At 40.6% G+C, this 24,675-nt stretch overlaps 1 protein-coding gene across 1 annotated transcript in view; it reads right to left on the bottom strand.

Moving 5' to 3' along the window:
• The window catches only part of ryr3 (ryanodine receptor 3), a gene marked incomplete at its 5' end in the record, with an annotated part of 102,176 nt that extends 82,687 nt beyond the window's left edge, over positions 1-19,489 (bottom strand). Inside the window, 6 exon segments of the mRNA XM_079180418.1 lie at positions 287-391; positions 4,552-4,671; positions 19,334-19,384; positions 19,387-19,409; positions 19,412-19,447; positions 19,450-19,489. Coding sequence (XP_079036544.1) covers positions 287-391; positions 4,552-4,671; positions 19,334-19,384; positions 19,387-19,409; positions 19,412-19,447; positions 19,450-19,489 — 375 coding nt within the window.
• Positions 19,490-24,675: the final 5,186 nt, after the last annotated feature.

The raw sequence follows: 24,675 nt of genomic DNA, 5'->3' as shown, positions 1-24,675 counted from the left end.
TGCTTTGCCAGCAAGTGATTTATTCTCAAGATCACTCAATCAATAACCCGTTAGCTAAATTACACTAACTATAAAACATTTGTGAAGATTATAATTCTGTTACACTCGTTTTAAAAAGCAATATCGCAGAAATATAGTATGAGACTTCTAACAGAAACTTATATTTAAGAAAACAACCTAAAGGGCATTTTGCAACACACACACACAGAGAGAGAGACAGAGACAGAGACAGAGACAGAGACAGAGACAGAGACAGAGAGAGAGAGAGAGAGAGAGAGAGACTCACCCCTTCGCTGTTCGGCCCAGTCTTAGCCAGCATCTCCTGCAGGGCCCGCACCGACAGGGACTGCTCCAGCACAAAGTTACAAACACACAAGTCTGGAGGAACATCCTGTGGGACGTAAGGGAGAGACGGTTGGAAGGAAAGAAACATTAGTCGAAGAGGCATCGACAAGATGTTTTGAGCAAAATCCAGCTTCTCTTGTGAGCACAAAAACTATGTGCCAGGAGTTTATTCTCCCTGACTCAAAGTGGGCTATATAAAACTTGCATTGTCAGTCCTGACAAATGCCTGTTACGACACTACAAATACATTTTTTTGGAACCACTTTTTTGAACTGACATTAGAAAGATTTATATTCTAATTCATCAAAACCAGCTGAGAGTGCAGGCAACAAGACACCGCATTTATTTTTGGTGCCTATATAAATATTTTTCTACTCTGTAGCTCATGTTTGCTGCATCTGTCATCTCAGTTTTACTCTGGTGACAGTAATGCTGCACACAAAATCCTATTTATTATGTTCAATGTATCTATATGCATCTTAAATAAAGGAAACTGAATTAACAGAGAAATGCAGGAATATAAAATATGTTGATCAATTAAACGCATGCGCACACATGCATGTAAAATTGTACCGACTTTCTCATATTTACTAAATATTGCCGCAGCAGTCATTAGCTACTAAATAGATTGCAGGCGCCGATATGAGACAAGAGACAAATGATAAGATTAAACTGCTCAGTGAATAACGGTGCTCATAAATAATTCTGATGACTTGCAACTTCTTTGCCATCATGGTGTGTTGCTAACGAGTAGCTGGGGATTATGAGGAGGGCTGTCAAAAGGTGTGCAGCCCACGGCTGCAATAACAAATAATTAGTTGGGCTTGGGCTCATTCCTCAGCACACAGCGTTGTAAAAAATCCCACACCCTCATATCAGGTCACATACCAAACCGAATTTCTTTGAATGATCCTCAAATTATTTAGTACATACTTAGTGTTTATGACAACAATAGCCGGCTTCGCATCACATGCTATCCATCTCTCCCCGGCACAGAAGAGGACAAGTCATGATTTAAAGGTGTTGGGTGCATGCCCTGACTTAGTAACACAACTGGCTGACCCTTGAACTCGGCCGTGAAGTGAAACATGTGAGCAGAAGGGAGGGCTGCTGGGCGATAATGAGGATGGCGCTGCTCTGTAACGCAACACAAACGTGCATGGGAACCTCCAACACCACTGTGTGTGCGTGCGTCCAGTTCTAAGTGCTGCCAGCAACAGCCAGCACACAAATGTTGTCTACTCAGATATTTATCATTTAATTACATTTATACGCGGATAAGATGTTTCCAGTGACAAACAATCCAGGAAGATATCAGGGAGAAATCTAGCTATCTCACCACAAAACCTTAGAAAGCGAGAGTTGAGTATTTACATTTGCCTGTATGACCTGTGGTGTCGTGAGTAACTCTTAACCTGATGAAGACCTGACAGCACTAATGAATTATTCACCGTCAATATTCCAATTATCATACTTCCAGGGTTGGGCAGACATACTGAACATGTTGCATGTCTGGGAATAGTAGAGACTGTCTCACCGGTCACAATAACCTTTAGAAAGTCTGCAGTACAATACAGTAATATAAGCCGTGAAAATGTGTAAAGTGATCCTTCAAAAGATTAAACAGTCTAGAGCCTTGCATCACATGCAAGCTATTCAAAAGAGATAAAAAAGAAATCTTCTCAAGGTCGTCCATTGTTGTAAATCCCATTCGCTTCCTCATCATAAAGACATGTAAGATAAAATGAGTGCTTTTTAAATGTTAAATAGAACTATGTGACATTAAAGGACATAGCTGATATTGTGTGATATGCGTTTGTTATTGACAATAAATTCCATGAAAAGTCAAATCCAACAACTGATCCTACACTAAAAACATGATGATGAACATGGGCACTGTGGTTTATTTTTCTAATCCGACATACACCGTCCTAAAAATGCTCACTCGTGCTCCAAGTGGGTGTTAATAATCCATGACTGAAAATAGTGCCCAAAAAAAAAGTTTGATTGACAGTGTTTTGTTTAGTCTTTTTAAAATCTAAGTATATATTCATGATCTGTTTTTACATTTGCATCTTCAGGAAGAACAATATAAGAAGTAAATGAATCAATGCAGAAATAGGCAAATCTGTGCAGTATGTGCTGTAAATATATATCAAGCCATTTGTTTTATACACTTGAATGGAATTATTATGAACTTCGTATTATAGGATTTCACTTAATTTAAAGATGGTATTTTACCTCTTGAATATTATAATATATGAATAAATGATGCCACTAATGGCCCGAGTCTATAATATGTAATGGTAGTACATAAGTGGAGCAACATCATATTTAAAAAATTGCCTCAGAACTCTTCTTTAAATTGGATCCAATTCACTCAGGCCTCATTTCTCCCGACTAGCAGCAACAAGCAGCCAGGCTTCATATTTAAGGGAAATGAGGTGTCAACACCTGAGATCCGCCAGCAGATGACAGCCCCTCACCTCGTGCCAAGCCGTGCCATCACCCTGTACACTCAGCCACATTTCACACCCAAGGAGGCCCGAAGCATTGTCGCCGGTACCCAAGGTGAGAGGGGAGAGGTGTTTGTGATTGGTTGCCATAGCGCTCCGCAGGTGTTGCCCTCCGACTCAACAACAGTTCCAGGTGGGTGAACGGAAACAAGTCCCCAAATTTCATTACATTTCTTACTGATCAGTGGCTAAATTAAATCAGGCTTTACTTGCTATGCACAGCTCATAAACATCCTGGCATTGGAGAGTTTTCTTTGCTTGTGATCATGTGATTATCACTCTGACACAAAGTATGTGTGAAACCTAAAATAAAACAGTAAGAACATCATCAGTATTAAATATATAGGCTGCATTGTTGATCCCATGGAGATCTCCATTACTGACTGACAACAAACTTGCTCCCCCCATTGAAAGTGCTCAGAAACCTTCCTATGACGAGGCATATTCTCCAAAGCCAAAATGATCTGCTTCATTTCAACGATTGTTTTTTAGGAAGACAATACCATACGTCTTGTCAGAAAGAAGATTAATGAGACATGTAACAGAGTACTGACAGCTCTGTTGTGTTGCTACAACACTACAGGCAGCAAAATGCTCATTTTCATCACACAATCACAAAAAGAAACTATACGCTCTTTTAACAACAAAAGGGGTCAAAACCATCCTCTATATATTATGTATTGATGTAGTTTTCTCGGCCTCGGTGCCATGACCAATCACTGGGATGCACCAGTGCAGAAACAAGGACTTGAGCCACAACTGGCCCCGTAAACACTGTCAGTTGTGTTTGTTGGGGTTCTGGCCAAGCTGGAAGCACCAGAGCCAGGAACTGAATCTGGATCCGCGCGGGGATGAGGGTTTGGATGTATTTTCTCCGCACCACCAAGGCACCCATTTGAGATTGTTTTTTAATCTAAGTAGTTTGCACCATAGGGCCTTCTACTTCATCCCTACTATTTGACAGGAAATACCATCTCAATAAAGAGTGGGTGGAGCGGACAGTGGAGTTAAAGAGGTGGGTTTCAGTTAAGTATCTCTTTGATTTATGCTCCATCGTGAAGAGAGGCTGCCAAGGAACAAAACTGGACTGCAGACTTTTTTTTTGAGGCAACACTATTTTGTGCATCTGTTAAACTATGCAGGAGAAATACTTTTTCAAATTGTTCAATGAATAAATTACTGGAAGATGTAATTATTTCTTTGAGAGGAAATGACAAAACAGAAATACCAATATAGCTCCAACGTTTTCCGTTGATGTTGTTTGAGTTAAAACTTCACCAAATTAACATCGTCCTCCAGATTAAGGAAATCAATCATATTCAAATAAAATAGTTTCAAACAGAAAAATCTGCACTTCCAGTTTATAAGATGGTGGTGAGAACTAGTTTTCAGTCTAAGGATTTTCAGTTGCAAGCATGCCCAGAGTATTACATTACAGTCATTTAGCTGACGCTTTTATCGCTTTTTGTCGCTTTTATCCAAAGCTAGTGGTGCCGGATTTGAACCGAGCCAGGGTTTGAACCACCAACCCTCTGATTGAAAGACGGCCCTGCTCTCCACTCAGCCACAGTCGCCCCTAAAGGTCATTCGTATGCAAGCTATGGTTGCTTGTTTCATGCCAAACTGTGCCACTGACTTCCCATTTCTTCATAATATCTATACGCAAAACAAAGCTGTGTGCCATCCTCACCTTGGCTTCAGATGTGGGTTCCAGGTAACACACCCGGTTTCCGAGTCCCTCGACGGCCAGGCAAAACTTGCGATGGTCCTTCTGGATGGTGGCCACACATTGGAGCACGACCTCGTCATCCTGCCAGAGAGAAAGAGGAGCGTTTAAGCCAAATATGTTTTGACAGTGACCTACCCAAAAAAATGAACAAGACAAAATGAGAGGAAAATAATCTACATTGGCTCAGATTTGTTGCCTATCATGCCACCCTCACTTGGAATGAGGTTTTTAAACTGATACCCAGAAAGGGTCTGGTCACAAAGCTTTCAGAGAAAAAGCAACCATTGCAAAGAAAAAAACCTGACTGTATAGAAACGAGAATAGGGGCGTTGTTTTATACAACAGTACAACAAAATGCATTTTATTATTTCTCGAGTTTTGGTTATTAAACTGTTAGGGAAATCAGATAACGGGAAATGTATTGTTGACAAACTTGAACAGAACCATTTCAGCAGCAGAGAGTACGATCTTTGAGTACTATCATTTCTAAACCTGTTACACAGTCCTTAGTATCTCTATGGGAGAGGAAACCCTCGATTCAATCAGTGCAACCAATAAATGAACATCTGTATCTGTCAGGGTCCAGAGGTTCTGGCTGTATTTGGTGTGTGTGTGTGTGTGTGTGTGTGTCTCCTGCCAGCTCACGTCCCACACTAATCTGAGCTGATGGTTGCCATGGTTCTGGCTCCCGCCTCCTTCACAGCAGTATTAATTCAATGGAGATACAAGCTGCACAGCACCCACAGACTCAGGAGGCGAGATATCAGACCCTGACAAGATTTCAAAACAATGACCGAAAGCTAGAAAATTGTGTGCGATCACAAAGTTAAAGCCCCTTCTGGGTCTTCAAACTCTTGTGTGAAGAAAACAATTTAAGATGTTTTTTTTAGCTTTAGATGCACTTCATTATACCATCAGACGTTTTATTTTATTAGAAAGCATTCTCCCGTCTATCCAGCAATACATCTGTCTAAAAAATTCTAGTCTGAAGTCTAATCTGTAATTCCACACTGCTATACAGATGGAAATAACATTGAAACAAAGTGTTTTTATTAAAATTAATAAAAACTTTCTGGGAATTAGGACATATCTTTCATCTCTTTCAGCAGATGTAAAAGTTCAAACAGACATTGCAGGAGGACTGAAGTCAATCTCTTTGTTTCGTATTTATCGTGAGGTGTTCACATTATGTGTTGGCGTTAGACCACAAATTAGATCTTGGGTCTTTCTGGTTTATATATGTGGGAGGTGTTTGCAATGAAAAAGGTGGTGACTGGACTGTCTTCGACTCTTCTCCCTCAACAATAGCACACTGGAAAATCAATAACCGAGCAGTATGAAGCTGTTCTTGTGAAGTTTTATTATTATTCGTGACAGGCTAGAAGAAGGTTATTTTTACTTTAAAAGGGGACATATGCTCATTTTTAGATTCATACTTGTATTATGGGTTTCTACTATAACATGTTTACAGACTTTATTTTCCTCACACTGTCTGAAACACTTATTTTTTTCGTGCCCGTCTCTTTATTTTGCAAGAAAAATATCATGAAAGGTATAGTTCTCAAGCCGTGTGGGGAGATACTGAGATGACGGGCGGTATATTCTAAAGAGCCTGCATGTGACATAGTCTGAATGGCTTGTTGAATCACATTCGCAGCACACATAAGACTGAGTTGTTGTCTTATTTGTGGGTTGGTAGGCACTCCAGATACCTAAATGTATGTGCATAGCACTGAAAAGAGGAGTTTTACATAATATGTCCGCTTTAATATATTTTATCCTGAGTAAAAACATAATAATCATAACAACAACACACTGTTCAGATAAATTAATGTCTGCCTCAGAGATGTATTCAATATTATTTCACAGAAACACTTTAAAGTTGGAACAGAAACAGCAGCTAATGAGTAAAGAAGCTAAATTGAGCAGATCCAACAAAATGTCTTCGGGATAGACCAACAACCAAATAAAATCATATTTTTAAACTGTCAGTTTGTGATGTGGGGCACTACGAAATGTATCTACGAGCACTTTTAATGGCTAAAGTGAATGACAGTAGAGTTAGCTGTCACAGTGAAGTGAATGAGGGGCTGAGCTGGCACAGCTATCCATACCAGCAGTGTTTTAAATACCCCAAGACCCAACTTTGGGCTTCAGGGAGGTGATTACTGATGGCAGAAAGCATCAATGTTGGCTCGGAGTCCCTGCTGTAGCGTTCCCGGTAGTCGTGTGATGGAGCAAAGACAGCTTGTTGTTTCAGGCTACAGATAGGGAAACTCAATATGGCCACGGGATGACCGAAGACTTGTCACCTTTTTAAAATCAATTAAATACACCTTTCTTTTCAGCTGTTTGTGGCGGTCGTGGCCTTATGAAACCAGCAGGGTGCCTGGCACCATTAGTGGCATTCTATACCTACGTGTGTATGTAGCATGCCATTGTTAAGGCTTACGAAACTGCTAACAGGGGATTTTTAGTGCAAAATTGTTCTATTACTGTGATTAATTTCATTAAATGATTTGTTTGTCAGTATGGAAAATCATCGAAAGGAGCAATTTGATCACTAACAAGTCATCAATGTGCTGTGAAAGCCAGACAGTGACACATATTCATGCATACCTGAATTTGACAACCACACTGAAAGGCTCAGATGCACATAAATTGATTTTTGCTCACTTTCGATAGTGCAGCTCCAGAACCAGAAGTGGTCAGAGTTGCACTGGGATAAAAAGGCTACATAGACTGGATACCATCGGAAGGGTGAAGCAATGGAAGATCAGAAGAGCAGTGCGGATGATAATGCCAGCATTGTTTTAAATAATTACAACCTCAAGAGACACTGTGTATGGGAGGCTTTAATGCTAAGAATGGATACATAGTGGTATTTTCTTATAGAAATCCAATTGCTATCGTCAGATCTCAACAACTAACGAAATAGCCATGTGTTCCCACTGCCAAGACAGTCTCTTCTGTACTGACAGTCTCTCTGCACCCCTGACTTGATCCCAAGCCAGAGAATCTGGTGAATCTGAGGCAAAGCGATCCTTGCAGCAGCAGTGTGACCATCTGCTAGCAGCATCAGCACTAAGTATAGGGTCCCGGGCCTGCAGCAGGATGAGGTTCGGTGGCTGCTTTACCCAGCTTCCAAGTGTAGAGCGGGAACTTGACCCTGCCCACTCCCAACTCAACCCCACCCGTCCTAACTACCACTGTGGATCCTGCAGGTCCGACACTTCTCCACCCTATCAAACAAAAGAGTGTCACTCTGGTTGGAGCTTCCATTGAACGGCCACTGGCACCACCGGATGCGTCTTCAACAGACCCTTTATCGCTCTTATCTTGCTTTATTTTCTTCTCCTACTTCGTTCACTAAGCTGCCAGTGTCCCCAACAGACAGCGACAGGTGTCTATGTTTGTGTGTGTGTGTGCGTGTGTGTGTGCAGCCCGATGCATCCACCAGCCGAAACCCGAGAGCTACAGATGGTACGGCGTGCCAAATGAACTCCCACAACTCACCCACTGCTGCCACCAATGTGAACTTGAGAAAAGGTGAATCTGTTCAATCCCTCAGCACTGCTATTTTGACACACATGCTTTGCACATGCTCAGTGGAGATCAACAGGAAGACTTTGAAAAGAGGAAAAAAGGAAGACGGGGGGTTTGAAACTAAAGGGAATTAAGAAAATTCCAGCCTGTTTTGTCTCCTTGTTCACACTGTCTCGGTGTGTAGTCTGTCTGAATCGCTCTGACTTCTCAGGGGTCGTGTTTCCTGTAAATGTCAAGCAGGGTGCTAAGTGCAGGCTGAGCTACGTGTTTCTAGTGAAGCTTAGCTTACAGCATCAAAAGCAAAGAAGATACAGTGTAGATGTGTGAGAACTACAACCTGACAAGCCAGATAAAAGGCTGATGTTGGTTCAAATCAGATAATCTGGTTTTAAAGTGAGATTGAAATGTTAGTTTCTGATATGAAATACAAGAATTTCCACAGAGCCCGTGTCCCAAAATTGTGAAATAAAACGTACTATTTTTGGATCGCAGGCTGTGAAAATGTCACAGCTAACACAGATCTAATGAGTCGCTGTCAACCACGAGCACCTGACCCTTCACAATGTTCAAACTTTAAAGTAGTAGTACTAGTAGTTACATTTTCAAAACCTTGTAATAAATGGGAGAATTAGTGAGACTGTGAAAAAATGATTTAAGGCAGCAGAGAACCTGACACAATGCAGTGATGCTGAAAAATAGGACTTGAAGCCTAAACAGAATCACAGAACAGAGAGACAGAGGACGGTTGACAAATTTACTTTCAGGCAATTTATCATTTTAGCTCGACAGTCGTAGCTTTTCCAGCCAAAGATCCACAGTGTTTCTGGTTCATGGGAAAGCGATACATGTAACTGCTTTGGCCCCAGTCTGTCGCTGCTCCGTCTATCAATCCGTTATTATACAAGTCAAGTCTGTCTGCTGCAACCACATCGCTATCTTTCAACAGAAACAGGGATGCAATGGATTTCCATTTAAAGACCTGGTATCTTTTGTTATGATGTCTGACTGGTTCGATTATTAAGATAAGATCGATAGACAAATTATCCAATTATGTCTAAACATATAACAATAAACAACCCCAGCCCTACCCCAAGGAAAGAAACAAGGGTACTACAAGGACTTGTACCATTCAAGTCTACCAAACCATGTGACTGCAATATTCATTCAGTAGCGCCAAAATTCCTGTCAACTTTGATGACAGTGCGTATTATCTATGAGTGACCGCCATTAGACATTGTAATACATTCTTGTAACTTTCTTGAAAAGTTTGGAGCAAATTCAAGTCTTTGTAAATTAAATAAACAGCATTTGTTCCAGTTAGTCTTTCAAGTAATAGCAGGGTTCAGTAAATGTAGTAAATTAACAAATGCCATGGAGACGGGTGACTTATAGGTTTAAAAATTGGTCATTAAATAAATATAAGAACTTTGTTGTCATGACAAAAATTCAAGCTTTTTTTATTGACACCAGAAGCTGAGTTTAAACTTCGCCGGTTATTCATTTGGAGTCAAATATTTGGAGAAAGTGACAGAGAAATTAAGGTGGAGCTGAAGTTTAAACTTCCACAGAAGCCCACAGCAAATCACAATGGGGCATTTGCCCTAAAATGTATGAGGCAGTTCACACCGCTGTCTGAAAGCAGTAGAAATTGTATTCTAACAAAAAACTAAAAGACATTTATTTATATTTTTTATTCAAATAATACATGAGTACATAAGGAATTATGACATCTGTTATTATATGAATCAATGGAGAAAAAAACAAAAACAAAATGAAACATTATGCCTCTCTCTTGCTCACACTCTGTCAAAGCTGATTTCAGTTCAAGCAGCAAAGCTTGAATGACAACACCTTCAGAGAGGAGTCCTACAGAGGCTCGAAGGGACCCTGAACCAAAAGGTTGAGCAAAATTGCAGCCTGCGAGGCTCACGAAACCTTCACCTGAAATAGTGGGCGGACCATACCATGTATAACTAAATTGAATTGGTACAATCCTCTTCTTTAGATTGTGTCAGATTGATATCCGGCCAGAAGCTAGGGGGCGATTTTCAGATTGCACGACATCTCAGAGGAAAATAATGGTCTGCACCGAGATTACAAACATGATCTAATTGAATATGATGCATTGCTTTAGATTAAACTAACCAATAGTATATAAAAGGAGTTAAAAACATGCAGCATACATGTGAATGCAGCAATATATATCCTAAAACATCAGATATAATAAACAGGGTCAATTTCACTCCACGGGTACTTTTACTTTAGGTACTTTAAGTACATCTTGCTGATTATGACATAATTATCTAAGGACATTTACTCGTTGTGGATTGTTTCATCAGTATGGATCTGAATATTTTTTCATCCACTAATTACTTGTCAGTGATTTAAGTTTGGGAACTCACTTGGCAAACAGTTAATATACAGACAGTGGTTAGGGTTAAGGGCTCCAGATCAATGAGCGGGTCCAAATTCTTGCTCAGAGTACTACGACGACGATGTGTTTCTCTTGTAAAGAGAAATACTATGAGCAGACTGTGAGAGCAAGAATTTGGAACCGGTAAAGGATCTGGAGCCAGGGTTAGGAACCACTGTTTGTATATTAAATGTAATCAAATGAGTTCCCAAACTTAAATAACGTACAAGTAATTAGTGGATGGAAAAATATTCAGATGCAGTAAAAGTACTAATACAATACTGATGAAACAATCCACGACGAGTAAACGTACTTCAAGTACCAAAAGTACACAAACTTTAATACCATGATTTTTAACAGCCGATTCAGACACATAGTATAAATATCTTGAATGTAATGTTAAGTCCCCTTTTCTATACTCTAAGCGATAAGTAGGGACGAACACACGACAACAAAAGAATGTGAAATAGTCCAAAGTGGAAGTAACAATTTAAAAATATTTATTTAATCTCAGCTATATTCAATTAAAAGATTCTCAAACAAAGTGGGAGAGGATGGGACACATGTGGTCGTGCCAAAGAAATTTAAATTGATATAACAAAACTAGGCCTGGCTGCTTCTCTAAACATGTCTTTACCAAAACAAATACAGAGGGGGCACCGACCAATACACCTAGTGTATCAGATCTGTGAAGTTGAAGCTTAAAATCTGCACATACAATATTCATATTTCTAAAAATGATGCACAAATCACATTTGTAAATCTTATTTTTCATTTGTAGATCATGCAATACACATTTGTGACCATTTTGAGATCACTTTTGCTCCAGAGCATTTAACATTATGCCATTGCCAACACACACCATGTGCAGAGCGGACACAGGCAAGATGTGCGAGTGTGAAGAGCTAGAAAGGACTGCGTGTGTGTGTGTGTGTGTGTGTGTGTGTGTGTGTGTGTGTGTGTGTGTGTGTGTGTGTGTGTGTGTGTGTGTGTGTGTGTGTGTGTGTGTGTGTGTGTGTGTGTGTGTGTGTGTGTGTCGCTGTGAAAGAGAAGTGCAGAGATCAGGTGAAGTGAAACATTAATTTAAGCCATGATTTCTTCCTTTAAGCTCATGACAGTTGTTTTCACCCTGCATCCTGTACTTGTCAAATTTGATGCAAACTTTAAATAATTTAAGCTCTCACGCCACAAAAGCCTCCGGAGACAGCGACGAGACGAGAGAAGGCGGGCACTTTTTCTTGGGAATAGATTTCACAGAGGTCAGATCTTCGTTCCTCAGACAGAGCGAATAGCTATGGGTCAATAAGAAGACAGGACACGAGCTAAATTCAATGGGCATTTAAGTGTTTCGCAATACTTCAGCGGCAGTCTGTGACAAGGTAAATCTACCTCCTTACAAGGGCTGGAAATCGTTTCCAGATCCATCAATCTCGCAGCTGTCATGGTCAGATGCACACAGCAAATAGAACATGGGGTTTCTTAGATGTTGGTGGGCTTACTGAGAAAGTAAAGATGAGCAAATTATCATGTTTTCCCAAAGTGAGACATCCCTAAATCCCATCTTGTCAGAAATGTAATTTAAATGGGATCAGTAATTCAAACAATGGATCATTTCTTAGCAGCAAGAAAATTGGGTTTTGAATTGATTGACTACTTGATCCTCCCCTTATCATTACTATAAGGTGCCTTTGGGCAAGGCTCTTAGCAACCAACTGCACCAACAGAGCTCTTCATTGGCTGTATAGCAAGGTGATCCTGTAAAAGAGCTTTCATACTCAGCAAATTCAAACAAAACAAACTTGAAATCTTAAAAAAGGGCCTAAATCCTTATAATAACTATGTCTCTATGACAATGTGACAGTTTCAGCTCATTGTTTTGCTGTCCGGCCCATAACTTTACTGTTTAGGTTCATTCTCATAACATGGTTTTCAGCAAAAAAACAACAACCTCTGTACACGACCTGCTTAGCACCAAACAGCAGACAAACACAGTTTGCAACAAGCTGGTGAACATAGAGGAGCATATTCCCTTCGGAGTTGGTGGAGACCAAAAAAAAGCTTTAAAAAAAAGTCACACTACTAATATTACATTTATCATCAGGTAGACTCAAACACAGTACCAATTCAAATATATAGTTTCTCCATAACTGCTGAACAATACGAAACTGTTGCCAACAAGTTTGCCCTATGAAGTATTTCTCTATAACATTGAATATTCTTGTCTAAATAGGGAACTTTGTTGTTATTATAAAGAATCTGCAGTCCAACTTTCATCAGGTTGCGATTCAAATGTTGCCAAGGTCTGATCGGTGCACGAAAGTAAGTGACATCATCTTTTTGAGACCCGTCGGCTTCAAACTAGCAGAAAGCAAAACATATAAAAAATGTCTCATATGAAACAAACAAGACTGTTCAAACTGTGGTAGAAAAGAATGTGTTCATCTAGGATCCCTTTACATTCAGCAAGAGGCTGAATGAGAAAATACACATTCCTTAAGTTGGATTAATAAAAAGGCAACAAACAACACCAACTGCTCTTAAGAACAAAACCATTATGGCCACAGAGCTGATAACAAATTCAACCATGTAGGTGTTAAATGAAAATGAACCGAGTGACCAAAGGGACACTTAAACCGGCAAGAGGCTCACGTCTGCACCTCGTTCAGTCCTCTGTTGATTAATGAAGGTAATTATTTGAGTTGAGAGTCATTCACTCTGCTGCTGCTCTTAATAGAATTCTAGTGCCAACTCTGGACCACCACCACACACCGCATCGTTCCTGCTGAAACATATCAAGTTCAAATGAAGTTAAATGAATGGGTATTTCAGATTATTATGATGCAAACTGAAAGGAATTATATTGTAGAGTAAGTGCATTTAGAGACAATCATTTAAATGCCGAATGGACTTTAACTGTATCAGGTTTATTTATTTAAATAAGTCGATTGATTTCAAGGCAAAATAATTCAAGTAGAAACATATCGGTAACTTATATCCTGTAACATTTCGATAGATGATTTTAGGAATGAACACATGGCCAAACCTAGCCGGAATGACTTTCATAATTGATGGGTATTTTATAAGCTTTACAACACCAGTCCGAGGTTTAAGACGAAGAATAATGTAAAGATAAGACAGTCGTCTCTCTGGAAAACAAAAGAGCACAAAATGATTTTCTCAATGCAAGAGAACAACTCCATGTCGATTTGAGGCCAAAACAAATTGTTCAGTATTTACTCTCAATTTGTTAATCTTCGTCTGAAGCTAGTTCTCACAAAAAAACCCTCACATCTTACATTAAACAGCAACAAAGAGTATTAGTGACGTAAGGTCCTGCCCCCTTTACATCGAGGCTGTTTAAACGATGGGGGTGGCAGCAGACTTGCTGCCCTTCAGCGCTCACGACGAGAGAGCAGGAGCTGCCAAAGAACACACCGTTGCTTTGCCATCACAGCCTGCTCAATCAATACAGAGGAAATCCTTCCCATTCAATTTAAATCCATCGGAGGGAGGTTCACCAGAGGCCGCAGGCTAACGCTGCCTCTCTCTCCAGCTCTCATTGAAGAGGCAAACTTTGCAAGGGCGTCGACTAGCCCAATATAGTAAATGTTGCATGCTGGAATGATGACTGGAGGACTCTGAGATGGTGAAGACTTTCTTTGCACAAATAAATGACAAGTCCACGGTGCTCCTACAGTATAACTTCTACTTAGGCGTCTTGATATCAAACTATTTTTAATAGGTTTTGGAAGCCGTGTCTCCAAGGTGATATTTTTGTGTTCAATCATACTGAACATCAGCAACACAAACTTCATTGTTGCTGACTCTCATGTGATATGATCAAAAGCTCCAGAGCAGCCACTAAATGGACCCGACAGAGGTGAGATTGTTGAGTCAGCTGCTGTTTTCAAGGGAGAGAATGTAGTGTGTTGTTTTAAACCCACAGTGACGGGAAATCCACAAAAAAGGTTTTTAAGATTCCAACATTTCAACGGTCAGGTTGATTATATTCATGTAATATGATGAAACGCCCAAGAACAACCTTAAAGATGGTCAGACAATTGTTGAACTTAAAGCATGAAAATAAATCTATCGTAAAAAATACAATGACAAAGGATACAAACCACCATCTTTGGTGTCAAAATCAAACGCATTGTTCCCTCATCGCCTACATTTGAAGGGAAACAGTAGAAAACAGGATTGTCCATGGAGATCAATTATTAATATCAAACCATTGGGCCTCTTTTGTCTTTATTTAAATGTGTCTAGTAAACCAGTTTAAACTCTTAAATGTTAAATGTTATTTATTTTAAAAAGGAGAAAGAAAAACTTAAATACATATTGCCGTACTATTTTCTTGGTTAGTTGTCTGACACAGTAAAGTTTGTATTTCCTCCTCTTCATTTTCACTGACACTTGACTCCACTCTTCCAACCAATTACATCAGAGGAGCTCAACCAATCATCACAACACTCAACGAGAAATAAGATTATACTCTTCATCACTTGATTTAAGATCAAAAACCTCATGTGTTTACAGATTACCATTGTTCAACAAGTGTGACTTCAACCTTCTCTAGCCGTCTATGTGCATTACACAACTATTGGACGTACTGTATGTGATTAACAACTATGCCATCTGTTGAACCTTAAGTAATAAATTATCATAGATACATCATCTAACAAGTTGTACCATATTACACATTTCTAGATTTAATGCAACTCTCAGTGACACCGTCTATCACTTTGACAGAATAAGCTTAAGACAATGCTGTAGAGTACTGTGTGGCTTCAAGCACTTGATTTCTAAATGCTACTTTATCTTATAAACATGGTGTTAATAAAGAGTCACTGGTCTTGTGCTGCCTCAACTCAAGCTCTTCCCCCGGTGTTGTTTAGTGCCAGGGGAGCAGAGCTGTATGTGCTGTGGAAGCATCATCAGGCTAAATTTAAACCCCCGTCTTGGTATGCAGAAGGCTTCCAAAACAACATAAACTCCAAATAAGCCCAGAGGAGCTACTGGTGGACTGCAAGCCTCAATCACCTGGTTTTAAAAAAGGTGTAACAGTGACAGCTCACCTGGACAGCAGAGTTTAAATTAAACTTAATATCTCTAACAAGTGCAGTAAAAATGTACTGGCCTTTAGTTTCACCCCATTTAGTGACTGTGGCTACACCTGCCTAGCTTTCTATTCTCATGCATGTGCAGTTTACAATGAGAACAGCTGGAAATTTACCACAATTAAGTCTCAGTAATTTGATAAACAATGGGTTTTTGATTTCAGACAGAAGTCAACAAAGGCAGACTTCTAATTTAGCCAATTAAACATTTTAAACATAAAATCTATCCGAAGGACTTTTTCTCCAAATCAGCAATAACGAACGATGTACCCTTTTTCACAGCAACTGTCGAACATTATCTTCGATGTGACGAGCCTGCAGAAATCCTGATTGATCTTGATAATTCCTGTCTGCACGCTCTTCAGTCTATGAGCCACACATGTAGCAAGTATGTTAGCATCATGACATTGAAGTGATCTTAAGTTGGCCTTAAGTATCGAGGAGATGCATTTCTGGGAACCAGACAATTATACAAAAGGAGAAATTAAAAAATAAGAAATCAAAGGACTTTTGGTTTCAATGGCTATACCACTGATTCCTGGTGCTTTTCCTGATTCAAACACATTACAGCAGGAAGAATGTTGTGTTAACTCTTAACTCCTTATTCGCTGAATATCGCTCTCACTGATACCTCATGCAAACCTCTTCAGCATGTGGAGAAATCCAAAGCTTTGCGAGCCTAGATACTGTTGCTGAGCTATGAATCACTATCTGGGGGAGAGCGGTTAGTTTAAGCTCGAAAACATAGAAATACTTATATTTCCAATATAGCATGACAATCACCTGGTTAAACAGTATTCAGCCGACGATGACACGTTGATATTTCTTCTTTGTATCATTATGTCACACAGCAACACAACCAATAAGTAGCAGTACAACAAATAACACATGTGAACACTGAACACACATTACTATCTGATAGTCACATTAAGTGTTCTTCTAACACTGCACTGAGAAAATGACTTGCACAATTTCTGATTCCTGCATAAATTAAAGCCAAAAAACCTTGTTTGGAGCACAAGCCAGAGCTGAACGCAGATCATTTCCTAAAGATAACCACCGAACCACCAAAGATTTTCACTGAAGTGTGACATTTGTTTCCCCCCCTTCAACATCAAATCTCTGGGGAGTTAAAGAACTGCAGAAAGTAAATCGCTAAGCAAATCATTTCAATGCTGCCACTAATTTAAAACTTGTGTATCTCCATTATCAGCTTCAGTGTTGGTCTATAAAGTTACAGCAAGGCCTGCGGTCTTCATCTTGCAGTAGAGGTGTAACATTTTCCTCAGTTTCCTTTGACAGAGCTCCGCTTATCGCTGCCAGCTTTCCCAACGTTACACATCAACAGCAAGGTGAGACCGCGACCGTGCTGAAATTGAATCACAATGTCAGGACTTCTGTCAACACCTGACAGCCGTCTCCAATAACAGGAGACTTTGACATTTTATTTCTTATAAACATCGGACTTGGAAAAAGTAGAAAACCCAACAACAGCTACAAATCCTACCACATTTTGTCCTGCAACTGTTTTCCTTCCAAAAAATATAATCAATGAAAGAAAAGACCTGCCAGTTGTACTCCGGCTTAGACCGTAATGTTCAACAGATTGTAATGTCTTGTATTTCAATTATCGCTCCTATTTTAGGGCTTTGTGTGAGGAAACGTTTCTCTCACCACTGAGGTTTGATAACAAGGTTCTGAGGAGCTCAGGGGAACCCCCCCTCCTCTCAAACCGCTGTTGTCATCAAATTACCAGGATGCCATTGTGACAGTAGAATGTGAGAGGCGTGGGTCAGCATATCACAAATAGTAGGAGCTGTGAAGGGTCCCGCCTGCCACTAACAACCAACCAAGCCTTCACAGGGATTATATATGCATTAATAATACTGTGTATGTCAACATCTCAAAGCCCTGAGAGAGGAGTACACTGTTGTCAGGCATTCAGCCAAATAGACATCAATGGAGAACGTCACTTATAAAAAAAAAGGACCAAACCAGCATGTATAGTTCACTTATGAATCACATTGTATGAATATAGATTGGTTTTACTCGTCGTGAAGTATTATAGACTTAAAACTTGTGTCTTATTCTGTTAACGTTCACCACGCAAGCGGGTCTAATGAGAGAAGATATCAAGTTGCATATGGGAAATGAGGATCAAGGAACTAACCACTAGGTGCTGAAAGTCGGGATATCTCGGCCTCTGCTGTTACCGCTCAAAAGTAATTTTAAGAATTATTAATATTACGCTAAATTGCTGGAATATCTCTATTGTTTTGTGTATGTCTCCTACAGTTTTAAGCAGCCATTGGCTTCCATTTATGTCTGTACGCAATCCGTTAGCGCACTGTAAAAACGTGTGCATCACATGCATGACCTTACTGCAACAATTTAACTTGCTGTAAACCGTGATGGGTTACACAACTCAAACAAGTTCCTAGAGTGGACTAGTACAGTAGGTTTTTCATATCGTACAAACATGAATTCCATTAGCAAAAACACTGCAAATCCACATTTCAAAATCACAACCACGTTGTTTGTATAATGGTGACTGATTTAAAAGTACGAGTGATTTGTAGTAAATTGGCTTAAACATGCAAAACCGCAGGTTATAGTCCTAAGATCTAAATCTCAATAAATGTATTATTTGGATAGTGGAAAACAACAGATTTCAACCAGCAAATACCTTGAAAACAAACTGCTATGACAAAAGGAAAAGTTGTGTTTTATAAATCCATGGTGATTGAAAGTGGGGGCCCAGAGACATGGGGGTCCTGGACAAACTTCAAGGTTGTCAAGTGTCAACAACACTAGACATCATACCAATACAGGATATTGGACAATTCAAATCAAATGCAGTGCATGAAACTATAGCTAAACATCCCTGCTGAGCATGTTGCAAGTGTCATAAATCATATTGCTCTTCATGCAACACCCGAGTCACAAAGCTTCATAAGGCAAGAGAAGAATAAGGGTGCGACAAAATATTCCCACCACCCCAACATACAAGCTGTCATATCATTTACAAGGATAACTGCTCTGCATATCCACGTAGAGCAGCAGCAACGTAAGCAATCTGCGTCAAACAACTAAAATAGTAATAAGCAGAGGGTGGCTTGGGTGTGTGAGCACAACTTATCGAAACGCTTCTCTTCGAGGAGGAAAATATCCATAAAAAGTAAAAACATAAAAGACCCGTGAGAAATTACATTTTCTTTTTTGCACAAGACGTTCCCGAGAAAACAAAAAACAGATCAGACAATGGGGGGGGGGGGGGACGAGGGGGGGACGAGAAGGGGCACGTCTTACGAAATGGCAAGACAGTGTGAAGTCATATCTGCCCTTGCATCAGCAGACGGGTTGTCTCATTGAGATCACCCACATCAAGAGTCCTGTCGACAGGTGCGCGGTGGCCGCGAGGTGCAGCGTGCAACCTGCGGCTATACTTCCATCATCAAATCATCATTCATGCATAAGCAAACTCAAAATTAACCACTGACGGTGCATTTTCTTCCCAAAAACTTCCACAATAATCCAACTTGGATCGGGGCTTTACTTAATTGACGTGCAGTCTGCCGCCTCTGGGTGTTAATTGGCCAAAGGAAAAAGGCGCACGCTATGAAACGGCTCCGCAGCACGCACCCTGGAAACTGTCTTTACTTACAGTTCTCAAGAACTGGATCTCGTCTTCCCCTTCTCCGCCCTCAGCCATGGCTGTGAAGGAGCCTGCTCAGACTCTGGAAGCCACCACTGACTGCCGGCAGAAACGCGATGCTGTGCCTCTCAAGCCGATATTAGCATACAGCTCATCCACAGCCATATAGGGCAGCCCGGCCAAGCCCCCCCTCCTCCTCCTCCTCCTCCTCTCTTCTCCCACCTGCCTACCCCTCTTCCTCCTCCTCTTCTCCCCCCTCCTCCCTGCGCCCCGACGCTGCTCAGCAGCAGCAGTGCGGACGGACGGAGCCGGGGTATCAGAGGACGAACCCCCGGTGGTGGTGATGCTGCTCTACCGGTGATGATGCGTAGGAGCTCAAATATTACCGATGTACTTTTTCAAAATGTTTTGTGGTGAAAACCTCCTCTGCAAAAAAATAGAGTCAGCAGTTTCGACGGCTCCCTACAATGACGCATGGTGGTCAGATGAATGGCAGTAGTGGGGTTGAATATAAAGTTATGAATGCTCTCTGTTTGCACCCACCTCACCCGTTCATACACCTGAAAACTTGCAATGCAATTTTAGTTTACGGTCATATTTTTTCATTGTTTGTTTTTGATCCTGGGAGGAAGAGCAACTCTCACAAAACTTGCTTGTTTTTGTGCTTACCAGGCATTGGCTACTTACTGTCATGCTTAATTGCATATTTCCCTACTTAAATTTGTGCTCATAAACCTCACCTGCTTATTTACTTACTTGACATGCTTCCTTTGCTTATTCATTTAGGAGAAGGTAAAGTGATAAATAGATCATTTTTATGGTTAAGTTGGCCCAAATGTCTGTTTTTATTGCACTGTATAAAAGTCATCAGCTAGGCTAGAAGTTATGTCATTTGAAATTAGCTATAAGAACTACCAGTGGCTCTATTGTTAACCGTAAAGCCCCTTGTTGCAGAGAAACTGACTCCATTAACTTGACTGTACAATGTAAAGGTACATTGTTTCTCCTTTTCAATAAATTAAAAACAGATTTAGAAGGAGAGTTATAGTTTCAACTTCAAATCTCATAATGTAGAGGTCATCTAAAATATTTCACTCATACTAAAGGTCATGCATACGCAGTCCAGATTATGAACAGAGAATCCATCCATCCATCCAAATGATCGAGCTTGATTGCATCGACCTTTAACGTCAGTTTCTACACAGAGCAAAGCCCAATTGTCAACTGTCAGGTGTCTATTTGTTCAATTCATGTGGTCTCATTCAATGATCAGGGGACACACAAGAAGAATCAGCTCCAGATCCAGAGTCCTGCTAGCACATCGCTGACATCTAGTGGACATATTGTGAACCTCCAGTTTCACTGTGTTTACTTGCCAAACTACAGAAATCTAAGTTTTTTGTTAATGTTTTACCATTTAAGAAATATTATGCTATAGTAATATGTCTGTTTTAAAAAAACGTTTTATTATCAGTTGTGTGACATCTGTACAATTTAGCAGGTTTGTTGTTCAATTCATTGTCCATTTGACTTACCTGAGTTGTGTTTCTGTATGTAATTGGAGGGAAATGACAGATGTGTCCACTTACTGGTCCATTATAATGATCCTTTGTAACCACTGCTGGTGAATGGGAGATTCAATTAATTTTACAGGCTGCAGTTGTGATGCAGAATTTAAATTACATTTGCAGTTGTTTTTTTTTGGAGTAACCCTAAACTACCTGTAAAGATGACGTTGTTGTGGTTTCAGTGAAGTTAACAGCTGTTTGCTTTCTTTAAACTTCTGTAATCCTTCAGAGACAGCTGACCAGTAGGTGAGATAATTCCGGTAAACGCACTGACCAGTGTGCAGCTCAGCGTGCTGCACAGCTGACCTACATAAAGTCCATGGTCAGTATGGCAGGAGGGCAGATGTAACTGCTTCAGGTCAATATAGAGAGTATACACAGCCTTTGGCCCTAACTCACAAGCAGCAACATCATTTATCCTCAGACAGTGGTGGATTAAAGTACCGCACTAAAAGTAGGAACATTTGAGTCGAAAATATTGTACTTTTAAAAATGTATTTGACATGTAGTTACAAGTTATTTTGCCCATTGAGATTTTACATATAAAACAGGTTATCAGTTCACAATTATTTAAACCAAAGTACCAACATACACACAGTAGTTAAAGTTAGCTCGAACTCCTCCAGCTACAACATGAAAATACTTACAAAGTAATAGATCAGTAATATTAAGACGATATTACAATATGTATTCATCTAAAGTTGAGAGGGCCATTCTGCTGTATAATGGGTATATTTACTTTTTCACGTTTTGAAGTTTTTGTAAATTGAGTCGTGTTTTTACCTTTAACTTTATTTTCACAATTCAAAATAACAAGTAATAATATACAGTGGAGTGTTATAGAGAATGAATTCCTGAATACCTCTGAATACCCCTCTACTTCTTGAATGTACGTGGTACTGTGTCACGTTATTAAAGCCACTACTGCAACTTTGTCATTGCAAAAATCTGTCCTAACACAAATACGCGAAAGAAAAAACTAAAAGAAATAAACAACACAGTAAACACTTGTTTATTATGTTCATTCAATTGATCTCAAATGGATCGCATGATTACGGGGAAATCCTCACTAAGCCCCGTCTGTTTGTCTACATGATCGCTACAGTACCTGACAATAGTCAAAGGATTAGGGGTAGTGAATCTTATCTGAGGAACCAATAGGAGTCTCTAGCATCCATACGAGCAGCGCTGACTGGATGCAACCTGTTGATGTCACTTCAGTGGGCGGGGAGCTGTCTTCTGTCACCTGAGGGTCGCTGCAACAGAAGAGAAACCTGCTGCTGCACGGAGAGATGAGACAGTTCCGAGTAAGTGAGTGCTTCTAAACATTTAGAATGTGAATATTAGCCTAATCTTTAAATTAAAAAAAAGCATAGTCAATAAGACGTTTTCTAAAAAACTAGTTTTAGCATTTTGTTTTAGTTGTGTTTAGATGTGCTTAGATTGTTTAGTAACTTTGTCAAGTTAAACGTTGATAATGTAAGCGTGGAAGTACTCAGATCTTTTATTTAAGTAAAAGATGCAATACTACAATGTCAAAATAATCTGTTTCAAGTAAAAGTCCTGCATTCAAGTGCAAGTACACAAGTATTAGCAACCCAAATATATTTAAAGTGCCAAAAGTAAAATTGTAACAACATAATTGGATTAATATGTGAGTATCACTAATATTGCAGCTGGTAAAGGTGGGGCCAATTGTAACGATTTCATATTCTGCCTTGTACTGTAACTTAATCCATGCTAATCCATTTAAGTAATAGTTGAATATATTATGCTAAATAATTTGAATTTGCAAAATTTACAGTAGAGTACAACATTGACTACTATGATGTAGTAGAGTGGAAGTGTTATAAATATAGAATGGAAATTGTGATATCTAATGATATTAGTTATTAAATGCAGAGACTTCATCTTCAGTTTCTTTTATTCATGCATATGCACTCATTTAAATCTTTCTTTGTTAGGATTCATGTTGTTGTCCAGTGGTCTAACCGCTCCTAAGAATCTATTCCTGCTGTAAAGGACTCGTCTCCTGCTTTAATCAAATAAATCACATCATGGAGGGCACTCGCGCTACCTTAAACCTCTACGTCCCGGTCAGCGAGAGGATCTGTGTGAGTCCATCCCTCTCCCACTGCAGGGGCCCAGCTCCCCCCTTTAAAGCCCCTCTGAAGCACCAAGGAGGACTAACCACAAACTACAGGGAGGAGGGTCCAGCTGGAGCAGCGAAGCAGGGTCAAGCAGACAAATGTGTGCTTTCAGACTTGAAAGAAAAAGTCAAAGTGTTGGATGACTCCTCTGAGTTCTGGCCCACAGAGTTGTTCCCGTTGTGTTTGGAGTGCCAGACTTCAATGAGCATGGGCAACCAACAGAGTACCAAGAATAAGCAGAACCTTCACGGTTACACAGAGAGTCGGGATGCTTTACCGAAATCCCCCCGACTACAGATTCCTCGGAAAAGGAGGAGGAGAGTTGAGGGTCTCGTTTACTCCGGCGGCTTTCAGCACAACCTCAAGACGACACCCGGGACTCAACGGGCGCCTCCCAAGGCGAATAGGCTGACAAAACTCACCATCACGAGCTCTCCTACATTTGGGGTGTGGGACTTTGAGGAAGTCGGGCCGATGATGTGCACTCCTGCTGCTCAGAGAAAGAGAGTTATGGGAAAAGAAAGAATTTCATCGTTGGAGGAGAGAAACCGGAGTCAACAGGAGTTAAAGCCAAAGTGGAGAGTGAAGCTGCCTGATGCCTTGTCAGTGAAGGAAGAATGTGCCCTCCCTGACTCTGACACAGACCTCTCTGAATATGACAATGATGTGCACTCTACATATATCTCCCCCACTATGAAGACAGAAGGCAGTACCAGGAATACTCAAAAAGCCAAGATCTTCAAGGCAGCAAGAGATGCAGATGAGGAAAAGAAGGCAGGAGGCGTAGAGGATGAGTCCTCTCAATGGTGGTACGAGGAGAAGGCTGCAGCACAGCGTGTAATGGGCAAGATTGAGGAGGTGGAGGGGATCATACGTCGGGTGAGTGTCACCAGTTCAGACTGGATCAAAGAAGGCAGCGACGGGAGGGATGAGGCTCAGTTTATCTCAGATGGATGCTTTGGTGAGACCCAGAACAAGGGGTGCAATGAAGACGAGCCTCTGCTGGTCGAGGAGCTTCAAGCTCTGGGTGAAGCTCTGAGTCAGAGTCTGCGTCAGGTCCTGAAGATGGAGGCAGCAAAAGCAGAGCGTGAACCCTTCACAGAGAACAAGAAAACGTCTTATAAGCCAAACCTTGAAGGATCAACGAGAAGGCCCCCAAACCTACCGTCATATTCTCACCACTTCGCCTCTACTGTGGCAAATAATTGCTCCCCCTCTCTTTCACCTTCGCCGTCTCTGTCTGCACTCCTGGATTTTTCTCCGAGATCATCTGGCAGCATCGAAAGCATGTCTCCCGCCCTGTCGCCTCTATTCACGTCCAGTCTGTCCAGCGAGCGCTCTCTGCCTCGGAGCCGGACCGACCAGCAGGAAAAAGACACCTGTGAGTGTCACGTAAGGTGGAGAAGCTCGGTTGAAGACAGTTTATTCCCTCAGGGGGCTGCAGAACGTGGTGGGACAGGAAATGACCAGAACAATATCAGGAAGAGGGAACAGAACCAGATACTGAGGTGCAGATGCACCAGTGAGACAGAGACCAGTCAAGATGATCTACTCTCTTCAGGTAATGATGCTAATCATGCTACTACAACAACGAGTCACATAGGTCTGGGCAATAACTCAATGTTATTGTTTA

The sequence above is a fragment of the Pholis gunnellus genome (genome assembly GCF_910591455.1).
Source record: "Pholis gunnellus genome assembly, chromosome: 19".
Classification (NCBI taxonomy): domain Eukaryota; kingdom Metazoa; phylum Chordata; class Actinopteri; order Perciformes; family Pholidae; genus Pholis; species Pholis gunnellus.
Note: the sequence above shows the minus strand (reverse complement) of the source record. Positions and strands in the feature narration are given on the sequence as shown.